The sequence below is a fragment of the Terrapene carolina genome, unplaced genomic scaffold (assembly GCF_002925995.2).
Source record: "Terrapene carolina triunguis isolate 2854851 unplaced genomic scaffold, T_m_triunguis-2.0 Scaffold84, whole genome shotgun sequence".
Classification (NCBI taxonomy): Eukaryota; Metazoa; Chordata; order Testudines; family Emydidae; genus Terrapene; species Terrapene triunguis.
The window spans coordinates 43,763,427-43,785,257 of record NW_020664435.1 but is presented as its reverse complement, the minus strand read 5'-3'; the positions used below and the strand labels follow the sequence as shown (position 1 = coordinate 43,785,257).

At 40.4% G+C, this 21,831-nt stretch overlaps 1 protein-coding gene across 2 annotated transcripts in view; it reads right to left on the bottom strand.

The window, feature by feature from the left end:
* Positions 1-15,934: 15,934 nt before the first annotated feature.
* Positions 15,935-21,831, bottom strand: part of YME1L1 (YME1 like 1 ATPase) — a 37,903-nt gene continuing 32,006 nt past the window's right edge. For both annotated transcript variants that reach the window (XM_026649499.2, XM_026649500.2), the window contains exons 16-19: positions 20,176-20,302; positions 19,999-20,072; positions 19,197-19,283; positions 15,935-17,811 (exon numbers count right to left, since the gene is read on the bottom strand). In XM_026649499.2, the coding sequence (XP_026505284.1) occupies positions 17,668-17,811; positions 19,197-19,283; positions 19,999-20,072; positions 20,176-20,302 (432 nt within the window). In that variant the 3' untranslated portion in view covers positions 15,935-17,667. The remainder of the gene's footprint in view (positions 17,812-19,196; positions 19,284-19,998; positions 20,073-20,175; positions 20,303-21,831) is intronic.

Genomic DNA, 21,831 nt, shown 5'->3' with positions numbered 1-21,831 from the left:
TTTCTGCCCATGCTCCCCCCCAGATTCCGACCCTTCTCCCAGGTCTCCATGTTTTTGACTTACCTGTGGGCTTCGGTCACCTGCCTCCGTTGAACCTAGTTTAAAGCCCTCCTCACTAGGTTAGCCAGTCAGTAGCCAAATATGCTCTTCTCCTTTCTCGAAAGGTGGACCCCATCTCTGTTTAGCAGTCCTTCTACTAGGATTGGCTGCCTGCTCCACTTCCCTGCCTCCTGAGGCAGAATAACCAATCAGAGTTGCTGCAGGCAGACTTCTCTCCACTTTTTGCCCCCCCCCCCCCCCCCGCCCCAGCAACCCAAAGCCATTCTCACATGAGGGGAGGAGTAGGACAGAGCTAAAGATCCCAACTGTCCAGGGTGGCTCTACTCCTGAGAGCAACAGGGACTCCAAGGAAAACCAGGGGTGTTCATTGACCCCAGAGTCTGTCCTCCCACCCTCAGCCTGAAGTATTTGATCTTGTGTACGCTGCCAGTGCAAAATGAGGTAATGCTAAATAGTCCTATTTTGAGAGGACTACTTAGCATGATCTCAGTTCACACTGACAACATACACATGTTCAAATACTTCTAGCTTCGGGGGGTGGCCTTTGGGGTGTTAGCTGGCTGTGAATTACAGCTAAGTGGCCAGCTAAGACCCCTGGCATTGTCCAGAGTCTGAAGTATTTGATTTAAGCTCTTTGGGGGCAGGAATTTGATTTTGTTCTGTGCTGGTGTAACAGCGAGCATAATGGGGTACTGATACATGACTGGGGCTATGATAATACAAATAAATAATAATTAATAACATACAGTTTTACTTTCAAACTCAAATAATTGAAAATCCCTATCTATTCTGCAGTTTCAGAGATATGTGATCACTTTGTTTTCCTGCACATGCTCTCCTTTTTACCAGAAATTATATACACACGTAAGTTTGCTGAATTGTAAGGTTTTTTGTTAGGCTGACCTTCCACATAATAGCATTATTTATCATTAACTGTTATTTCATTTTACCCTTTCAGTTTGCTCAAACAATGTCACCGAAAAATAAGTCATAAATTGTTTGTTTATTCAACACTTTGAAATTACAAAATGCTAAATAACAACGCTGTTTTTGTTATGATGTTGCATTATTATATCTCTATTGACTGCCTAGTTACCTTCATTATCAACTTTCTGATTAGAGTAAAATCTTGGAGGAGCATATCATTTTACATCACTTCATATGGTGAAAATAGATGTACAAACACTATGATTTTTACTAGATCATTGAGATTATGTAAGGTACATTCTGCATACAAACAGAAATCCTATACCCCTGGATTCACCATGTCTTGTCCAGATCCTTTTATAAAAAGAAAAAGAAGGAAAAGCTGTGGATTCATTTCTCCATTGGGGAATTCTGAGATCTTTTCTAGTACCTTCCCTATATATGCTCTGAGTCAAAGTTTCTTAGTTTCCACTGACACCCAACAGCTCCAATGCTGGGATATAGCATTGCACCAGACTGCTTTGATTTTTATTTTTAATTTTTTTAGTCTAACAAAAATGCACTGTCCAGACTCAAAGTTACAGCAGGAATCTAGGCTGTTCCTTTTAGATTCTGAGTACATATACTGAGCAGAGACAAACTCCTGCTCCTCATATATAGCTTAAAGTTGACAGGTGATACAGGTTGCAACACCTATAGTTAAGGTTGCCTGACACTTCCTATTATTCCCCCAAACATTAATTCTGGTAGTGGTTTTGGGCCACTCCTCCTTGAGGACCATGTGCATGCAGTTCAGGAATCTGAAATTGCTATAAACTTCTTTCTGGTTGCTCTCAAATCTGTTTGCTCCTAATACCATATGTTGTTCATCTTATACAGGTTATGTCTACACTGCAAATCATGGGATGTGATTGCATCTCATGTAGACATACTTGAGATCGCTGCTGTGACGTTATTGATATAATCTGGGACCATGTAGATCATTGGTGCAACCAAGGTCCTGTAGTGGCACCCAGATCTTGTATAAAGGGGGTCAAATGGGGTGTCTAAGACAAGGTTATGGTTTACTGGTTATAATTATGCTGTCTATATGTGTGTATCAATTTTGTAGTTGAAGTTATGAATATTGGCTCTATACTGTGTGTATTTCAAACTTATGCTATGCTGCTGGGGAACATCCCAGACAAACTGGTGTTAGCTCTGCCTAGCCTGCTTGATGGCCCATTAAGGACCATCAGCTATACAATGGACCCATTGAAAGAAGGCAGATACGTCTTGTAACTCAGCAAAGTATGCAGGGACTGGCCCATGTGACTCCAGACTCCATGTTGCTGTAATTTTCCACAGTAAGAACAAAGAGGTGTTCTTACACCTGGAAAAGACTATATAAGGCTGATGCCTCATCTCCATCTGGTCTTCAATCCTGCTTCGTACCTCTGGAGGAACTTTGCTACAAGCTGAAGCTTTGAACAAAGGACTGAGGACCCATCCCAGCGGGGGATGTATTCCAGAGACTTGATTTGAACCTGCAGTTTATTCTATCTCGGCTGCAAGCCTGAACCAAGAACTTTGCCATTACTGTATGTAATTGATTCCATTTAACCGATTCTAACTCTCATCCCTATCTTTTTCCTTTTATAAATAAACCTTTAGATTTTAGGCTCTAAAGGATTGGCAACAGCGTGATTTGTGGGTAAGATCTGAGTTGTATATTGACCTGGGTCTGGGGCTTGGTCCTTTGGGATCAGGAGAACCTTTTTCTTTTACTGGGGTATTGGTTTTCATAACCATTTGTCCCCATAACGGGTGGAACTGGTGGTAATACTGGGAAACTGGAGTGTCTAAGGAGATTGCTTGTGGGACTTGCGGTTAGCCAGTGGGGTGAGACCGAAGTCCTCCTAGTCTGGCTGGTTTGGTTTGCCTTAGAGGTGGAAAAAACCCCGGCCTTGGGCTGTAACTGCCCTGTTTGAGCAATTTGTCCTGAGTTGGCACTCTCAGTTGGGTTCCGCCAGAACCGCATTGTCACAGCTGCATTGTAGCTAGCTCAGGTACTTGAGCAGTGACGGTAGGACAGTTTAGGCTAGCAACAATGTCATTCCCCAGGATGCTGAATAGACTTGTACAGTCTGCCCTGTAGCCAGTGCTGTCACAGCTCAATTGCTCCAGTACCCAAGTTAGCTAGAGAAAAGCTATCTTGTGTATGTCTATAGGAGCTGCAATCACTCCCCATGATTGCAGTGTAGACATACAAACTGTCAATGTCTGAGAGTATTTAACAATTAAACTATTCTTAAAACACTATTACAACAACCTGAGCATAGTATTGTCTGCAGCTGGTTGCTCCCTCAGTGCAGTACCCCACCTTGTAAGACGGAGGTTAACCCTTAGTTTCTGCAGCCATACCCCACACTCTTACATACCAATAACATCTGCTCCATACAGATTGCAGAGGATCTATTGAAAGTAGGGAGGTTGGAGGGATTAGAGAATGGAGTGACTGGTGACCAGAGGATACACTGATGGACCTACTGGAGCAAATAATGGATTGGAAACTAAGAGTTGCTTCAGGAGGCTAAGGGGAAAAGAAAATTGATTGGAGGCAGAGATTTGATTAAAAGCGTGTGAAGAGGCTGGTAGAGGTTAGTAGAATATGAAGTCTAAATCTTGCAACTCTTTCTGCATAACATTTCCTATCTATCCACACAGCTAAAACTCTCATCTAGGCTCTCATCATTGTCAGACCTGGAGAGACACTGGAGCAGATTATTAAACAATTTGTAAGCATCTGACCTATGAGGACAGGTTAAAAAAACTGGGCATGTTTACTCCTGAGAAAGGAAACCTGAGGGGGGACCTGATAACAGTCTTCCAACATGTTAGGGGCTGTTATAAAGAAGACCATGTTCAATTGTTCTCCTTGTATGCAGAAGGTAGGACAAGAAGTAAAGCGCTAAATCTGCAGCAATGGAGATTTAGGATAGATATTAGAAAAAACTTTCCAACTATAAGGATAGTTAAGCACTGGAATAGGCTTCCAAAGGTGGTGTGGAAGCTTTTAAAAACAAGTTGGACAAACACTTGTCAGGCATGGGCAGCATGTGAACCACCAGCTAGGGGAGGCTAGCCCCTAGCCCCACCCCTTCTGCACCCCCCTGCCCCAGCCCAGAGCACACCCCCCCCCAAATGCAGCCGCCAGCCCCTGCCCCAGGCTAGTGCCGCAAGCCTCCCCTCACCCCCGGAGCGGACAGCCACAGCCCCGGAGAGATTGGGAGGGCAAGTGTTGCAGCTGCAGCCCCCGGAGCATCAGGAGGGCGAGCGGCGCGCTGCAGCCCCGGAGCGTGGGGTGGTCGGGTAGCATGGCTGGAGCGGCCATGCTTAGCGGAAGCAGTAGGAGGGGCCCTGGGGCAGAGCATGGTCTGGGCCACACCTGGCTGTTTGGGGAGGCTCAGCCTCCCCCAGCCTATGTTACTCACCACCCATGCTGTCAGGGATAGTTCACTTGGTCCTGCCGTAGCACAGGGAGCTGGATTTGATGACTTTTCAAGGTCCCTTCCAGCCCTAAATTTCTATGATTCTATGTCTCAACTACTGCGACGTTCTTCTCTCTGGCTTTGAGACAGGCAAACTTGTCCTGCTCATACTCATTCAGGATGTCACTGCAAAGATAATTTCCTAGCTTGTTGCTTTGACAGTGTTACCCCTTCTTTGAATCCCTCCACTCACCTCCACGTCTGTACTGCATCAAAAATAAATGGTTTGTTTTCAATTTCAAGGCTTTTAAAAACCTATCTCCACCCAACCTATCATCTCTCACTAACAAAATGTCGACTCCCATTCCCGATCAGCCTAGGATGTCAGCCTCTGTCATCCACTTATTAAATTTTCAAACAAGCATCTTCCTGCTGTCTCCCAGGCTGCCTCTCACACTTGGGGGGCACTCCCTATTAATATCTGCAAACCTAACTCATTATCCTCCTTCAAACACTCCTCTGCCACGATGTCTACAAAAAAGAAACTTACAATGGCTAGGCCTCTGGTGTGCTGAGACCACTGCCTGCCATGCTGATCATTATTGTTTCTTTGTTTCCTTGTGCTCCCCCATCTCTTTGTCTGTATCCATCTGTCGTCTCTTGTTTTATACATGGATTGTAAATTCTTTGGGGCAGGGACCATCGCTTTGTTCTGTCTTTGTACAGCACCTAACACAATGGGGTCGTGGTCCTTGGGCTCCTAGGCAATGTGTTAATAATAAGTCATGTAACAGTGGCTTACCTAGTCTGATCTCAAGTCACATGTGCCTCAGTTTCCCCTCTCAAGTATCTAGGTGCTTTGACTTGAAGACCAAAGCCAAGGGTCCTACCCTTCCAGGATATACAAAATCCAAATAAATATCCAAATGTAATGGAAAAAAGACATCTTTTCCCCTGGGTCACAGGCCTACATTGGGGCCTGTCCACTTTGTCTCCTCTCCAGGGTATAACAGCAATTTTCCTTCCCCAGACCCCAGATTCTTTTCCCAGTCCTTTTCTTGTTCATAGGGTTTTCATACCACACCAAGGTGGCAAGATGGCGAAGCCTGAGCCCTCTGTCTAGTTTGGACTCCAGCCCAGGGACCCTGTATCACGGGCAGCTGTCCTCCCTTAAACGCCACTCCCTGTTCATTCTTCCTACAGAAACTTTGGCAAAATTGCTGGTGATAAGCTGGTCAGGGAGGAAGCACATACAGCACCAAGGGTACTCATACCAATGAGGAGTTGGTGGTAATCATGGGCCACAAGCAGTTGCAGCTTCAACAAAGGCCTCTGGGAAGGAGCCTGTATAGGAGTGAGGAGGAGAGCCCTGGACTGACACTGGTGAGACCAAGGTGGAATCCTCATTAGAATCCTCTTCCTCAGGTTTGCTGAGGAACAGTGGAGCACCTGGAGAGATCTGAAGTGAAACAATTGGTACTGGGTAAAGTTCAGGTGATCTGGATGTTCTCAGTACTGACAGCACATCGGAGCTGAGGAGCAGTGTCAGGAGTCTGAGGTACAGCCAGGTCCTGGGGAAAACAGAACTCCTCTGGTGCTCCAAGGGTGCTCAATTCTGAGATTGAAATCTGTGCGGAAGTAGTTGTGACAAAGGACCCTGACAGTACCGCATGCTTTAGGTGCTCAGAGGGAAGCGCCGCTGCTGAAGATCTTGTGCACTCTGAGGGAGGCGCAGTCGGAGCCTGAGTGGGCTTCTTTGGTACCAAGGAAGAGCTCTTCTTGCCACCTTGATCTGATAAGGTCTCTCCGGGCCTGTAGCTTTGCCACCTTGCAGTCTAGCCAGGCCCCTCTTTCAGAGAGATGTGGTGAGAAAGAGAGAAATCTCACCTAATAGCATAGTGCACAAGGAAATCCAATACATTAGATCATAGATGCAGGGATCATTTATTTTCTGTGGGTACATAACTTCACTTCGTGTCAACACAATGCTTATTGCTCAGCTTTCTCCATCAAATATACTGGCCTAACTTACATATTTTGCATTTTTCCTGTTTTTCATTTGAAATTGATGTTGATGGTATGTAAGCTGTTAACCTCTTCCCTCTTGTAGGGTTTGGTGTTGATGACATATTTGTTATGATCTCCTGCTGGCAGCAGACTAATGTTAAAAATAAAGTTGAAAAGCGGATGGCTGAAATTTATGCAGAGGTATCAGTGTCTATCACAATCACCACTCTCATGTTGTAGACATTGTCTAGTTAGGCCAATGTACATGCCCCTCTGCCATGTACATTGGCCAAACCGGACAGTCTCTACACAAAAGAATAAATGGACACAAATCAGACATCAAGAATTGTAACATTCAAAAACAAGTAGGAGAGCACTTCAATCTCCCTGGACACTCAATAACAGACTTAAAAGTGGCAATTCTTCAACAAAAAAACTTCAAAAACAGACTTCAACGAGAAACTGCAGAACTGGAATTAATTTGCAAACTGGACACCATCAAATTAGACCTGAATAAAGACTGGGAGTGGATGGGTCACTACAAAAAGTAATTTTCCCTCTGCTGATAATCACACCTTCTTGTCAACTGTTGGAAATGGGAGACGTCCACCTTTATTGCATTGGCCTCATTAGCACTGACCCCCCACTTGGTAAGGCAATTCCTATCTTTTCATAGATATACTGCTTACTGTATTTTTCACTCCATGCATCTAATTAAGTGGGTTTTAGCCACAAAAGCTTATGCCCAAATAAATGTGTTAGTCTCTAAGGTGCTGCAAGGACTCCTCGTTGTTTTTGCTGATACAGACTTACACAGCTACCCCTCTGAATCCAATGAATACATTCTTTAGGAAATATTATAGTCTTTTCCTTTCAAATATCTGGACCACAGTGTTTGTGGAGTTGCTGGATGGAGGGTTCCTGGCTAGTAGTATTTATGGGGGTATTGTTTGCAGCAGAAGCTTAGATCTTCAGGACATTATCTAAGATTATGTTCCTTGTTATCGTGTTTCAGGCTATTCATGGCCTCATTTTTATTCCAGTGTTTTTAATCTTTTTTTGCAGAAATTGCAGATAATTCAGAAGGCAAAATCAATCCCATTAGTGAATAATACACCGAGATAATAGCAAATATAAAACACAAGCTGTCAGTAAATTGGATAATACTCTACCAGACAATGATAGTAGAATATATATATATATATATATATATATATATATAAACTGCTTCACAAATCTAGATATTGCTTCTATTAGTGGGCCAAATTGGGATAGCATGAATCGTTATGATAATGCACAAATATCTTTCAGAAATTCAGCTGAAATACCTTATGCCTCCTTTAAAATAAATCCAGATTGCTTTTAATTATTTACCACTGAAAATTCAGCATGAAAAAAAAATAATGGTTATGTGTGGAAGATTTCTAAATCATCAAGAGCCCAAGCTTGTCCACTCTCATATTAAAAGCTGTGGGAGGGGATATTTTGTGAGGGTATCTATACAATTTTCTCACCAAGATGCCCTTATGATGGCCCATTGAAAGAGAGGGGGCTGTCCCTCTGTGGAAAGGCTGCCCCCCAAAATAGAAAATCCTAGGAATCCCACAAGAGGGTAGGACTATCCATGTTGAAGTACTGAACCTCCTTTCCACAACAGTGGCACCTGCCCCCAGCTCCTCTCCTTCCCTGGCAACACAGTTGATTGAAGATGGGAAATTGCACTTGAGGGACACCCCCTTCCCCTGCATGAATTCCAGGGAGAATGATCTGGTCCTATTAATAAATAATTGTATAGCACTGCCTAGGAGTCCTAGTCATGGACCAGGATCTCATTATGGTAGGCGCTGTCCAAACACATAATTTGGTACTGGAATTACATGTAAATCTCAGCAATACAGGGCCGGCTCCAGGGTTTTTGCCGCCCCAAGCAGCCCAAAAAAAAAAAAAAAAACCATGATTGTGATCTGCGGCACTTCAGCGGCAATTCGGCGGGAGGTCCTTCACTCTGAGCCGGAGTGAGGGACCCTCTGCTGAATTGCCGCCGAATAGCTGAACGTGCCGCCCCCCTCCGGAGTGGCCACCCCAAGCACCTGCTTGCTAAGCTGGTGCTTGGAGCCGGCCTTGCAGCAATATAAATTGTATTTAGCTTTTTAGGAAAACTGAGGTATATCATGGGCTACTGAGAAGTATTTGTAATGGGCTTTTAACTCATTAACATTAATGATAATTAAGTGGTCACATCAAAAGTGAGAACATAAACCTTGGCCCAGACATACTCATTTCAGACTACATGATGGCATTCTATGGGGTTTATTAGACTCTCACTCTCTAATCAAACAGTCCTACACTTGGTACCAGTACATAGGGAGCCATCCCAGTCAGCTGTTAGTAAAAAAGTAAAATGGAATCCATCCAGAATAATATTTGGGTTTTGTGACTGGTGCAAAATATACCACATAAAGGGGACTGAGCATCTCCCTTTGGCTGACAAGCCCTCCAGATATTCACATAAATATCTAGTTATTTGGTGGGTCCAGAATTCAGAGTAAGATTAGGACTTACAACTAAGGTCTGGTCTACACTACAAAGTTAGGTTGACATAAGTCACCTTGCATCTACACTCAAATTTGTCTCTGGCCAACTAAGTGCCCTGTTACAGTGATGCAGTAAAACCACCTGTCTGAACATCATGGATCCATGGGTAGGCATAACGAGGTCAACATGATGCGAGTGAAGACATTTTATGACTATGTCAACTCTAACTGTCCTCCAGCAGCTGTTCCACAATGCCCCAGTTCTCTGCGACAGTGAACACTCTGGTCACTATTTAAAACTCCACTGAAAGAAATAGGGCGGCCATCTGCAGAAACCTCCAGAAAAGGATTGCAGAGTATCTCATGAATGTTTCATTGAACTATCTCAGGAGGATATGAGGGACAGCCTTATGTACATAAACTGTTTTGCATGGGCCCCTCTGCCTAATGCCAACTCTACAGTTTGTTGTACCTCTCATATAAGTAAAACAATGAAAAGTCTGACCCACCTTGTCAACTAGAGGAGGGGCTGGCTGCCATCTTTACATTTAAAGACTGTAAGAAAAACATACTTACCTGAGGTCCCTTCCCCTTCATTGGGATCATCCGTGTTCACCTGGCAGGACTGACTGGACTGTGGACACATGCTCAAACAGGTTCTGCCTCGCAGCAGTGGTGCAGGTAAGGTTTCCACCAAATAGGGCATGTAGCTCATTGTAAAAAGCAGCAGGTCTGCAGCTCATCACCATATCCATTGTTGGCCTCTCTGGCCTTGTAGCATGCCTGGTGAAGTTTCTTTGCTTTCACACAGCCCTGCTTTCAATCCTTGTTGTATCTGGTTGCCTGCGGCCTCCCCCTCCCATGCAATCTATGTGTAAATATCCACATTTCTACTGCTGGTCCATAGCTGTGCTTGCACAGGCTCTTCTCCCCACAGGCCCAGGAGATCCAATACCTCCTGCCTATTACAGGCAGGAGCACATCTAGTGCATGGAACTGGCATGGTCAGTTAAGCAGTTGCACATCACAAGGGAGAGCTGCTAGGTGTGCTAACCAAGATCAGCAATCAAGAAAAGGCATTTCAAAACACATAAGTGTTTTAAAGGGGTGGGTGGCTTCCAGTCTCTATGACCCTTAGGAGTACAGTTTAAAATAGTGATGTGAGTGGTCACTGCCACAGAGAAGGGGGCATTGTGGGACAGCTGCTGGAGAATTGTGAGGGTCCCGACCAACACAGAACATGCAGTGTCTACGCTGGCATTGAGTCAACCTCAGTAGGCTCCATGCCGTTCCCAGCAGGTGGTTTTACTGCATTGAAACAGGGTGCTCACGTGGGCTGGAGACAAATTTGAGAGTAGACACATGCACAAATAGGTTGACCTAAGGTGACTTACGTTGACCTAACTTTGTAATGTAGACCAGGCCTTATACAGAGTTGTAATTTCTCACAGTTCATCCTCCAGAGCATTGGGACTACTCGAATAACTATTGAGAGTAAGGATTGTGGAATCACTCCCGAAATAACTCTAATATTGCACCACTTCATAAAACAAATATGTATAACTGTCATCCCTGGAATTAGCTCACATTGTGTCATTTTAAAAATACCTCCTTTAAGAAACATACCAAATAAATGTATAATTTATTATTTAATCATCTCAGTGAAGCACATGTTTTCAAAGAAATATTTTCTCCCTTAAAGTAAAAGACTTTTTTGAATGAGACATTCTCTTTCTCCTTCTTTCTTTCTAATAATAAAAGATAAGTGTTATTTGCAAATGAGAGAGGAAGAAAGTTGTTTGAGACAAGTTCAAAGTAAGTTCAGATATCAATCTTTTAATTGGGATTTAGTTTAGAGGTCCATTACTAGAGCTGGTCAAAAGAGGTAATTTTTTCACATTTTTCATTAAAATTGGTTTCTTTTTTCCATTTTTTCTAAATTTCAAATTTCAGCCAGCTCTGCCCCTTCCAAATTTAAGATCTACAATATATTATAGAAAGAATATGCTGTGCACAAGACTAGAAGACTGATCAATCAAATTATACTAACAGAATTTAAATAATATTTAATTTGAATGAACAGGGCATATTTATATTTTTTGGTCTATATCCACGTGAAACATGCTTTATCAAAAGTTCTGTAACACCTAGATGTTCACTTCTGATGTACTCTAAGTTCAAGTGGAGAATTTCCACTGACAAATATTAAAGGCAACTTGCTTATTTAAAATGTGCATTTTTAAAAAGCTGTATTAATTTTCTTATAACACATCAAAACACAATAAGGTCCTACATCTGAGCATGTGAATAATGTTATTAATAAGAGTAGTCTCGTATACATAGGCTCTGTTTACTTACAAAAGATGTGGCCAAAACTGTATACAAGCAATTCCTTTTGACCTTTACTGGAAGTTGAGCACCTAAATCACTTAAGCTGGTTTTGGAAAAAAAAAATCTCATCCTAAATCTATGGTCCCACCTCTTAAACAAGCATTTAATGGGAGCAAGATGCCTCAAGGGCAATCCTGAGCTATGGAGCTTTTCCTCTATTGAGCTATTCCTCAGTCTAGTAAGGATAAATAAAACTGGTGTCATCTAATGGATGTTTGGTAGCCCCCACTAAGAGAAGAATTTGGTAGGTCTTTGGACCAGCTTCCACATCACAAAATCACAAGTACGTTTTTGACTGACAGATGTGAGACAGAGGCCAAGAACTGCTTGGGTTTCAGAGACCTGACTACGACTGTTGCCCACAGAGAAAATTCTCTCCCCCCATCATCAGTTTTCCAACATTAAGCAGATTATAGTCGCTTTGCATCAATTAAACCAGTGGCTAGTGGAGTGGAGTAGTATACACATATCTGTCCTGAGGCCAGCACTTATATGGTCTTTCTGTGAAGATCTATTAAAAGGGATTTAAGACTTTCATTTCTGTTGATAATTTATTTTACCTGCTCCAATATTTGTGTTATTTCAAATTATTTTTTTAAACATAATTGAGGTTGCCTGTTGAAAATGCAAAGATATTCCTACTCAAATCTGAGGAGACATTGGCGTGTGTTGAGCACTCCAAAATACCTGGTTAGCATCACTACAAATGATGCTAAACATCACTTAGAGATCTGACATAGAACTGGACTAATGACTGCTACTCTAGCAACACTCAACCATATTTGCAGAAGCAGAGGTATTATCATAAAGTGCAAATTGAAATTGCTGCAGTGTCTTAAGCATCTTGCTATATACATGCAAGTTAAGAAAAAGCATTAAGAGGCTCTTTGCTTTTGAATAGAAATTCTACAGGCAATTGCTCTGTGTTAGCTATGGTTAGTACACGACTAACAAGGAGGTACTTACCTGAAGTTACAGCATAACTAGAGTGATACCTGCTATCAAGAAGAGCAGACAAAGAAAACTTGAATTTGCAGGACATGTGAGTTGGATAAGCAAAGGATGGTTGCTGAAGCAAGAGTTGCAGGGACTGGTGCCAAGGGCATCAGCAGCAAGTGTAGGTTAATGATGTGACTGGATGGGATATGTTATGGTGCATTTCTCAAGGTGTGTGAAGACTACGAAACGTGGAGGAAGATTGCTGGGTGATGACTTGTGTGCTGTTTACTATTCATTGTGATGTGACGGGTGCTTTGCATTCTAAGAGAATGAACGTATGTATGTACGTAATTGAGGCTGCAGTTGGCACAGGAGTCAAAAGTCACAGATCCAAGGACTGGAAAGAGAAGGAACCTTCACTTCTACAGCACAGGGTTATCCACACACTTAACATAAAATTTAAGTTCAAACACAGTAAAAGCTTCTTTATCCGGCACGTTGGGAGGATGGGGGGTGCTGGTAAATGAAAAATTCCGGTTAACTAAGAGGGAGGGAGTTTGGATGTAGGAGGGGGTGCGGGACTGGGGGTTGGGGCACAGGAGGGGGTACAGGCTCTGGAAGGGTGTTTGGGTACGGGAAGGGGCTTGGGGCACAGGAGCGGTTTCAGGGTTGCTACTTGCAGGGAGCCACCTGAGATGAGCACCCCTTGGATCTGGCACCCTGAAACACCTCCCAACCCCCTGCCTCACGCCCCCTCCTGCACCCAAACTCCCTCCCAGAGCCCACACCCCAACCCTGCACCCACTGTCGCACTTTGAACCCTTTGTGGCAGTTCCTCCGTCTAAGAGCAGCAGGGACATGTTGCCGCTTCTAGGGAGCCACGTGGAGCCAGGTAGGGAGCCTGCCAGCCCCCCTGTCAACTAGACTATAAACCAGACTTTCTATGACGATTAGAAATGCCGGTTTATAGAGCCAGGTTAGAAGAGGGACGGATAACACAGCTTTTACTGTATCACGAAACCACAGCAGCAAAACTCAGGGAACATTCTTAACAGACTCAGTTGTGTGTCAGGCTCAATAGTCACCCACTGTTTTGAGAATCCCGTGACTTATGGACTGCAGTTCAGGATATATATATATATTTATTTATTTATTTATTTGAGTTGAAGTCAGACCAGTGAATATTATTCTATCTAGGTATTTAGAGAGAGAAACAATAAAAAATACTCTCTGCGCACTGCAGATTACATATATCTGACAGGAACCATAGAGTTCTCTCCCTCGTTCTTTTTTCCATGAAAAATATTTTTATTATTGAGAAAGTTGGTGAAAAGATGGGTCTTGGAGTTCCATTGCAATGGAATGCTATGAAAGTTTAATCTCCTTCACATACAAGTCTCACCCTGTAGCTGATGGCTCACTTGCTCCTGAAGAATGCAGCTGCCACGACACAGCTTGTTCATTGAGACACAACCCATGGAATAGTACAGCCCCAAGATGAGCTTTGAAAGTAAGTTGCAGAATTTTAAAATCTGCTCCTTGATGCAAAGTCAGTGCCTATTAGTAACTTGCATAGTACGGTGAGCTGCTCATGCTGCATCATTGAAACTTAACTTGAGAACACCACAGTCACAGGACTGATCTACTTTATCCTCTTCTACTCTTTTCATCCAAGATGGTGCAAGGGCAAAACAGGCACTGGAACAGCAATTGGAACATAACTTCAAAAAAAGGAAATGCAACAACAGACAAAGGGAAATATTGTGATATTGTTACCCGGACATGCTGTGAGAGCTGTAATGATTTATATACTATTCTTAATTCACTAATCCAGACAGGCTATAAAGAACAAAATGCATAGGGCAGGCGTAACTATAAAACAGGAATGACATGCCAAGCACAATTAAATATTAGAGGCAGCAAAACCTTTGAGTGGCTGTTGTGCAAGAAATTACGAGATGGGTGGGACATGGTCACTGCCTTTTTCCACGGTCACCTTCAATCCTAGTCCTTGTGTCACCAACACAGCCATTTGGGAATAAAAGTTGAAAAATGTGACCACTTTCAAGCCAATAGAGCCAGAGGACGATGGAGGTACAGTAATACACCTAGCTTCTAGCATAGGAAGAGGAGTGATGTCTGTTTAGTGAAATAATGAAGCAACTGTAGAGTCATTCTTGGAGCAGTAGTAATTAATTCCACTGAAGTACTGTCCAGCCTTCCTTGGCTGGAGGTTTGATCACCACCACAAGTCTTTAAGAAGGAGAGTAAAATGAAAAATAGGGGAGAGACTTCATGGCTTATAGCTACTATAATAGTTACTACCCAAACCTCCTCCCAAGTCAGTGAAATGTATTCGTCTGATAGTGAGTTAATCACTGCTTTATAATCTCAGATCCAGAACAGCAAATGTCACTTATGACAAGTGCACAAGCTACTTATAAAAATCTCAGTAACTTTGCTATTTTATCAAACTGTAAGACAGCAAAATGGAGTAGTCTGCTATATTTGTTATGAAGCTAAGACCATGCATGTCTGCAAAACTGGCAAACATATTGCACCATGTGAAATGGATTTCTTAAATAGGTTTTTAAAATTTCACTCACATACACACAACTTTCTAAATTTCAACCCAGTGATTAAAAAAAATAAAATCACACAACTGAGTTGTAAAGCTCAGTATCAGGTATTTCCAAAGAATCTGGTACCACAGTACTGAAAAGTCTTTCATGATAATGTCACTAATTACAACTGATGCTTGAATGTGACTGTTAGAGGCATGGTGGGAAAAGTCACATTCAAACATCAGTTGTAATTAGTGACATTATCATTAAGCGCTTTCAATACTGTGTGATTTTTCCACCCCACCTCTAACAATCACAAATACAGCATGAAACAGCTTTACCCAGGTTTCTCCAAGATCCATCAGTACATGGACAGACCAATTTTTTTTCTTCCAGGAACCAAGTTACTGAGACTAAGCCTACAAATATCACATACACAAATAGAGACCCAGCTGTTACAAATGAAATAAAACAGGAAACAACTGAGTATCTCAGACCTTCTATAGTGTTAAAAGGAAGACAGTGACCATCAATTTTAAAATGACCGCTTTCCTCTAGTGAGCACATGGAGTAGCATTTGAGACTCCAGAGGAAACCATGTTCAGCTGTCCTTCAGTAGTACAGCTTAATACAATATAGGCTTTTGAAAGAGGGATTTAAAATTGGGGCAATTAAAAAAATAGTAACTTTTGATTATATAAACCAACAAAATAGATAAATTCAAAATAGATTTGTTGACTTCAAGAGTGACAAGTTTTGCTTTTTGTTTAAACAATTCATATTATTTACTAGACAAAAAAAGAATTACCCCTCTATTAAGTCAACTAATTACTAAAAGTAACAATTTAAGGAAATAAAGTTTGAGTGTTTCAGAAAAAAAACTTCCTAGTGGTCTAACTGAAGAAACTACAAGCTTGCCATAACGGTTTAATTTATTTACAAATTTAAGCATGGTTTATATACACCTCAATTTACATAAGAGGGAAACTAGTATTACACTTTATATCAATACACAGTGAAAGAAAAATGAAATAAAGCAAAGTGCATACTAAAATGAACCTTTATTATTTCAAAAACAGATGCCAAGCATGTCATATTTGCGTGTTTCTGAATGCATATTCCTAAAATACATATACATCTGTAACCAATCAGCCTAGCAGCTTGGTATACTGTTTTAGAGCAAATGTCTTGAGGTTCTTCCATACTGCACTAGGGATGTCATGGTACTAAGTTGAATGAATGAAAACAACATAGTAAATAGAGAAAAAAAAAAAAGTGGTATTGCAGCACTGGTTTTGAAAGGAAAGGAAAATGCATTCTCTACTAATAAATTTTTTTAGCTAGCCCAATGTTATATTAACAAAATCCTGTGTTAATGTTAATTCTAAATTTAATTACCAATTTATTTCAAATTTTTCACATTTATTGGCACAATTTTTTCACTATTTAACCTTAAATGTTAATATTCTAATAAAAGCCTTCTCTCTAGGAAAGAAAAAGTGTATAGTATCTAATATTTTCTATAATTGTACAGAGAGACTCTTATAATCAGAAAGTGTTAATTTTCCTAAAAATTGTTTCCTGGACCTGGCAGCAGCAAGATGCATATATAATGCTACTTGCAATAATTTTTGCTTGATTGTAACCTAGTTGCTAACGGTTTTTTTTACACTTTCTTCTGGCTCTAGAACGTCAGTGAGTACTTATATGGATTAAAAGTTGTAGAATTTCAAACAAAAAAGATTTATTTTTATGGAACAGGTAACAGGGAATGTTTTTTAAACCAACAAGCCACTTGCTTCTGAAGTACCCTTTTTTGTTGAGTAATACTTGTCTCCTCTTAGAAGAGATCTTTCATGGGTTTATCAAAAAGCCCATACACAATATTAGTAAAAACCAATTCAATAGTATGTCCAGCAGTATAAAAGCATGGCTATCAAATTACACCCATATATTGCTAACTTTATAAAGTTTGTGAGATAACCTTGTCAGGAGCACATTAGGTGTGACAGCACAGCATTTCCCATCCCTGGCACAGTTTTGTCAGCATGAACGCTACTTTTTACAGCATGGTCCAACGAGTTTTAAACAGGTATATCCCATCATTGCCCACATATCGTGTTGAAAATTTTGAATCCTATGAACATGTACACTTTATCTTTTAAGAGTAATGAAAGTGCAATTAACAACAGTTCATCTGTTTTGGGAGCCCTGTATTTCCCTGTATTGGAGACGCACTGTGTATCCACTCATTTAACAGCTATGTTTGTTCCATTTCTGGAGCAGGAAAAGTGTTTTTTTAAAACTGTACTTTATTGGTAAACATAAAATCATTACTGTTCTGTAACTTTAGCACTTAAGGGCTCACTTTCTACAAAATTTTATACTGTACATATTAAGATGGTACCACTTCAAACCCACCGATAGCAGCATAACCAAGGAAAATATGCTTGAACACACTAGAGCATTCACTTTTCTTTTCTTCCAATTTCAACATTTGACTGAGGTCTCCAAACAAGGTGGATTCGACCCTGAGATTTTATATTTCTGATTTTTTTCCTGTGGGAACTTACTTTATTCCTTGTCTCTCATTCTGAACAAAGACAAAAATTAGATAATTGTAACAAAAGCTCAAGACAATGCATTAACACTAAGAAATGTTATTAATACTATGCAAACATCAGGAAGAAAAAAAAGCTATGCTGCATTCAGAGACAACTGCATTGCTAGATGTACATTCTTCAAATGATCAGTTAGATTCCATAAAGGAAGTTGTTATCTCACTTCTAGTTTTTTCCCCTCGAGAACTATCTGGATTTCTTTGGCATCCAAAGTCTCATATGTCAATAAAGCTTCTGCTAAATTCTTGTGTTCTTTTGCATGGGTCTTCAGAATGTTCTTTGCTCGTTCATATGAGTCCTAATATAAAAAGGTAAAAGTTTTTTTAAAAATTCAGAACAGAAAACGATACAAGTACATTTTGAATTCAAAATACACCACTAAGAAAGGGTACACAGCACCCATGAGAGATATCCTTTCAGTTCACTCCTAAGTATAGCTTTGATCTTGCAAAGACTTAAGCATAAAATGCTGCAAGTGCTTATGATTAGAGTCCCACAGACTTCAATGGCTCTCCTCAGGTGTGTAACTTTACACCCAAGTTTAAGTCTTTGCCAGGATCAGGGTCTATGTGTGGGTTGAGGAAGCAATCCTGCAGACCTGCTTTGTGCTATTTTTTTTTTTTTTTTTTAGTAAATTTGGAAACTGAATGACTGACATCTCAGTATAAGATTCCTTAAAGATTACTATTGAACATGTCAATTTTTAAAAATCAAGCCCTGTGAGTTATCAGAACACAATAAAAGGGCTTAATAACTTTTAAAAATACTCATATTACACAGCTTCAAATTTTGCTGTCTCTCAAAATGTACCCAGACTCCAAAGTGCGTACAATCTAAATTATATTGTATATTGTATTGTGGTGGGTTTTTTTTTTTAAAGTTAAAGCATACCTTTTATCAATTCACTTTTAGACAATTTATTTTAATTACTCAAAAAAAATTTAAGTTATGAGCCATTGAAAATAGAAGATTAGAAAAATATAGCAACACTTATCACAATGCTATAAATATATGTAATCTGAAAATCCCAATACACCATTTTAAATTAAACATAATAAATCTGAATCTCAAATACATCAGCACTGTTAAGAGTTAGAATAATCATTTATATACAATATAATTTAACCCTCAAAATGCTAACCAGGAAGTAAAAATTTGAAAAAAAATGGTACTAGATACCCTAAACTGGAACTCTGATCTGGAAGTCTCAGAATGACAAAGAATTATGTTCAATTACTTGATGGAAAGTTATAAAACAGTGTGAAAGTAACACAAAATCACCACCTATTCTAAAATAGGTAACTGGAAGGTATTCAGTGGAACTCCCACATTAATTCATTGGAAATTACACAGTTAAAGCACAGCACCACTCTAAAGACAGAAGTATGTGTTAACATGGAATGCATCAGGTGTGCTTGGATAACAAAACCAACCCTGCCTATGCCATGCTGCTTAAACATAAACCAAATGCAAAGCTACTAACTCCTCCTCAAAGGCATTCAATATGAAGAGACTGTGGGTTTTTGTTCAAATTTGACTTAGCTGCACCTTTAAGAATATTTCCATCCACAAGGTCAGGCACTATACTGTATATTGCAAAGAAACCAATATAATCAGTCATTCTTTATCTTTGTTCAGCCCATCTCTTAAATGGGATAAGTAATTGCGGGAAACAAATCTTACCTTTAAAAGTGTTCTTATTTCCTGTTCAATTGCAGACTGGGTTTCAGGACTGAGTTTCCCTGTATCTGCGTACGTCATAACACCAAGCTAAAGAAAGAGAATAGCAAGACAAGAAAAATCTTCCATTTCAATAAAAAACTGATGCTATTGCTATTTTTGTAAAAGAGATGTACCACCCACCCGCCACCCACAAAATTGCTAGATAATATATACATCCATATTACTAAATCTGGCAAAAAGTCACAAGCCAAACAAGCTATAACATCACTGCAGGGTTATATTTCCGTATGGTCAAAACAAAGCTCCCTTTAAGATTACATCTTAGTTGTGAAATAATTTTTATTCTTTTCAAGCTATCCAATATAATGCTGTCTCTTTAAAAGTCTGCAAAAATCACAGTTCTCTCCACCCCCTTTCCCAATGTCAGCTGAGATTTTCTTCCAAGGAATGAATCTTTAAGATTATCTTCAATTTTTAGAACATTTATTTTGCTACAAAAATAATCTTGTGAGTATGCATAAGCAATACTCCCCCTTAGCAGAAATGTGTTTGTTTAATGCAAGCGTATAAGTTGATATGTCAAGTGTACAGAACTCAACAAGAAAACCCATTGTATGAAGGTCAAAAGACAAAGCTTGCATTTCAAATTAGCCAGATCACTAGTTTATTGGGTTACTATGTCAACAGAATTTCTTGATCTCTAGATAGCTTGATCTTTCATAGCTGTGTGCACATAAAAGGTGCAGAATCAGAGCAACTGCAATGACTCGGTATGACTAAAATTAAATTAATATGATCTTACCTTCTCACTCATTCCAAATCTAGTCACCATCAGCTTTGCTATTTTAGTAGCATTGTCGAAGTCACTGGAAGCACCTAGTCATTAAAAACAAAATTTATGTTAAAGTCAACTAAACCAAAGTTACATAAACTTAATATCCATTGACAGAAGATTCTTTAGCCACAGATCTCAACTGACCTGTTGTGATGTGATCACTTCCAAATATGAGTTCTTCTGCTACTCTCCCTCCCATACTAACATCCATTTGTGCAAGCAGCTGGGATCTAGTTTCACTCCACCTGTCATTTTCTGGTAGCAAAGATACCTATAAAATGTAGAACTTGTCAGATTAAAATAAAATAGAGCATAAAATAGAGCAGTGTTAGGGCTTCTGTTTTTTTCTGGATTTATTAATTTTATTTTTCAGGTGGGTTTTTTTTAAAAGCAATTTTTGAGTTTTATATAGATGTCCAAAAATCAGGAGTTTTCAGAGCTCATTAGTATATATTGTAATGAGCAATCTCTTTGTAACACTCCTTAGTTCACTTTAATGTAGTACTGTTTCAAATTGCACTATGTTAAAGCACACTATGGAACCTTTCGTGCACACCAGCAGGTTCTCCACGGACCTATTAAAGATCAAGACATTAGTGTGCTTTACAAATCACTCCCCTGTAGTCCACATTACTGCTCTGTGTAGACAAAGCCTAAATATTAAATAAATATATGGAGATATACCTATCTCATAGAACTGGAAGTGACCCTGAAAGGTCATCGAGTCCAGCCCCCTGCCTTCACTAGCAGGATCAAGTACTGATTTTGCCTAAGTGGCCCCCTCAAGGACTGAACTCACAACCCTGGGTTTAGCAGGCCAATGCTCAAACCACTGAGCTATCCCTCCCCCCCAAAAATACAAGTAACTATTTTCAGTGTTTATTGGATAAATGCCAATTTCCTCCCCTAATTTAAAATACTTTTTTTTTTTTTTTTTTAAAGAAGTGTTTTATTAGTAAAATGTAAAACCAGAAGCCCTAAGCAACCTACATGTTGATATACCCAAGAACCAAGATCAGGGAACTACAAAATGACTAGTATCCTCACTATTTCCTGAATGTGTGCTCAGTACAGTTCAACTTGTCTGGAGGATATAGATTCATAGATTCCAAGGCCAGAAGGAACCATTGTGATCATCTAGTCTGACCTCCTGTATAACACAGTCCATAAAACTTCCAAAATAATTCTCACATTCCTACAGCATCCCTTTTTAAAAAACATTCAATCTTGATTTAAAAATGGTCAGTGATGGATAATCAACTACAACCCTTGGTAAATTGTTCCAATACTTAATTACTCTCACTGTTTGAAATGTATGCCTTATTTGTCTAGCTTCAACTTCCAGCCACTGGATTGTTATACTTTTTGCCACTAGACTGAAGAGCCCATTATGAAATATTTGTTCCCCTTATCAAGTTACCCACTAATCTTCTCTTTGTTAGGCTATACAGACTAAGCTCTTTGAGCCTATCACCATAAGGCATGTCTTCTAAGGTACGTCCAGACTACCCGCTGAATCAGCGGGTAGTAATCCATCTATCGGGGATCAATATATCGTGTCTCATCTAGACGCGATATATCGATCCCCGAACGCGCTCCCGTCAACTCTGGAACTCCACCAGGGCAAGCGGCGGTAGCGGAGTCGACAGGGGAGCCGCGGCCATCAATCCCCCGCCGTGAGGACCCGAGGTAAGTCGAAATAAGATACATCGACTTCAACTACGCTATTCTCATAGCTGAAGTTGCGTATCTTACATCGACCTCCCTCTCTCCCCCGGTGTAGACCAGACCTTATACTTT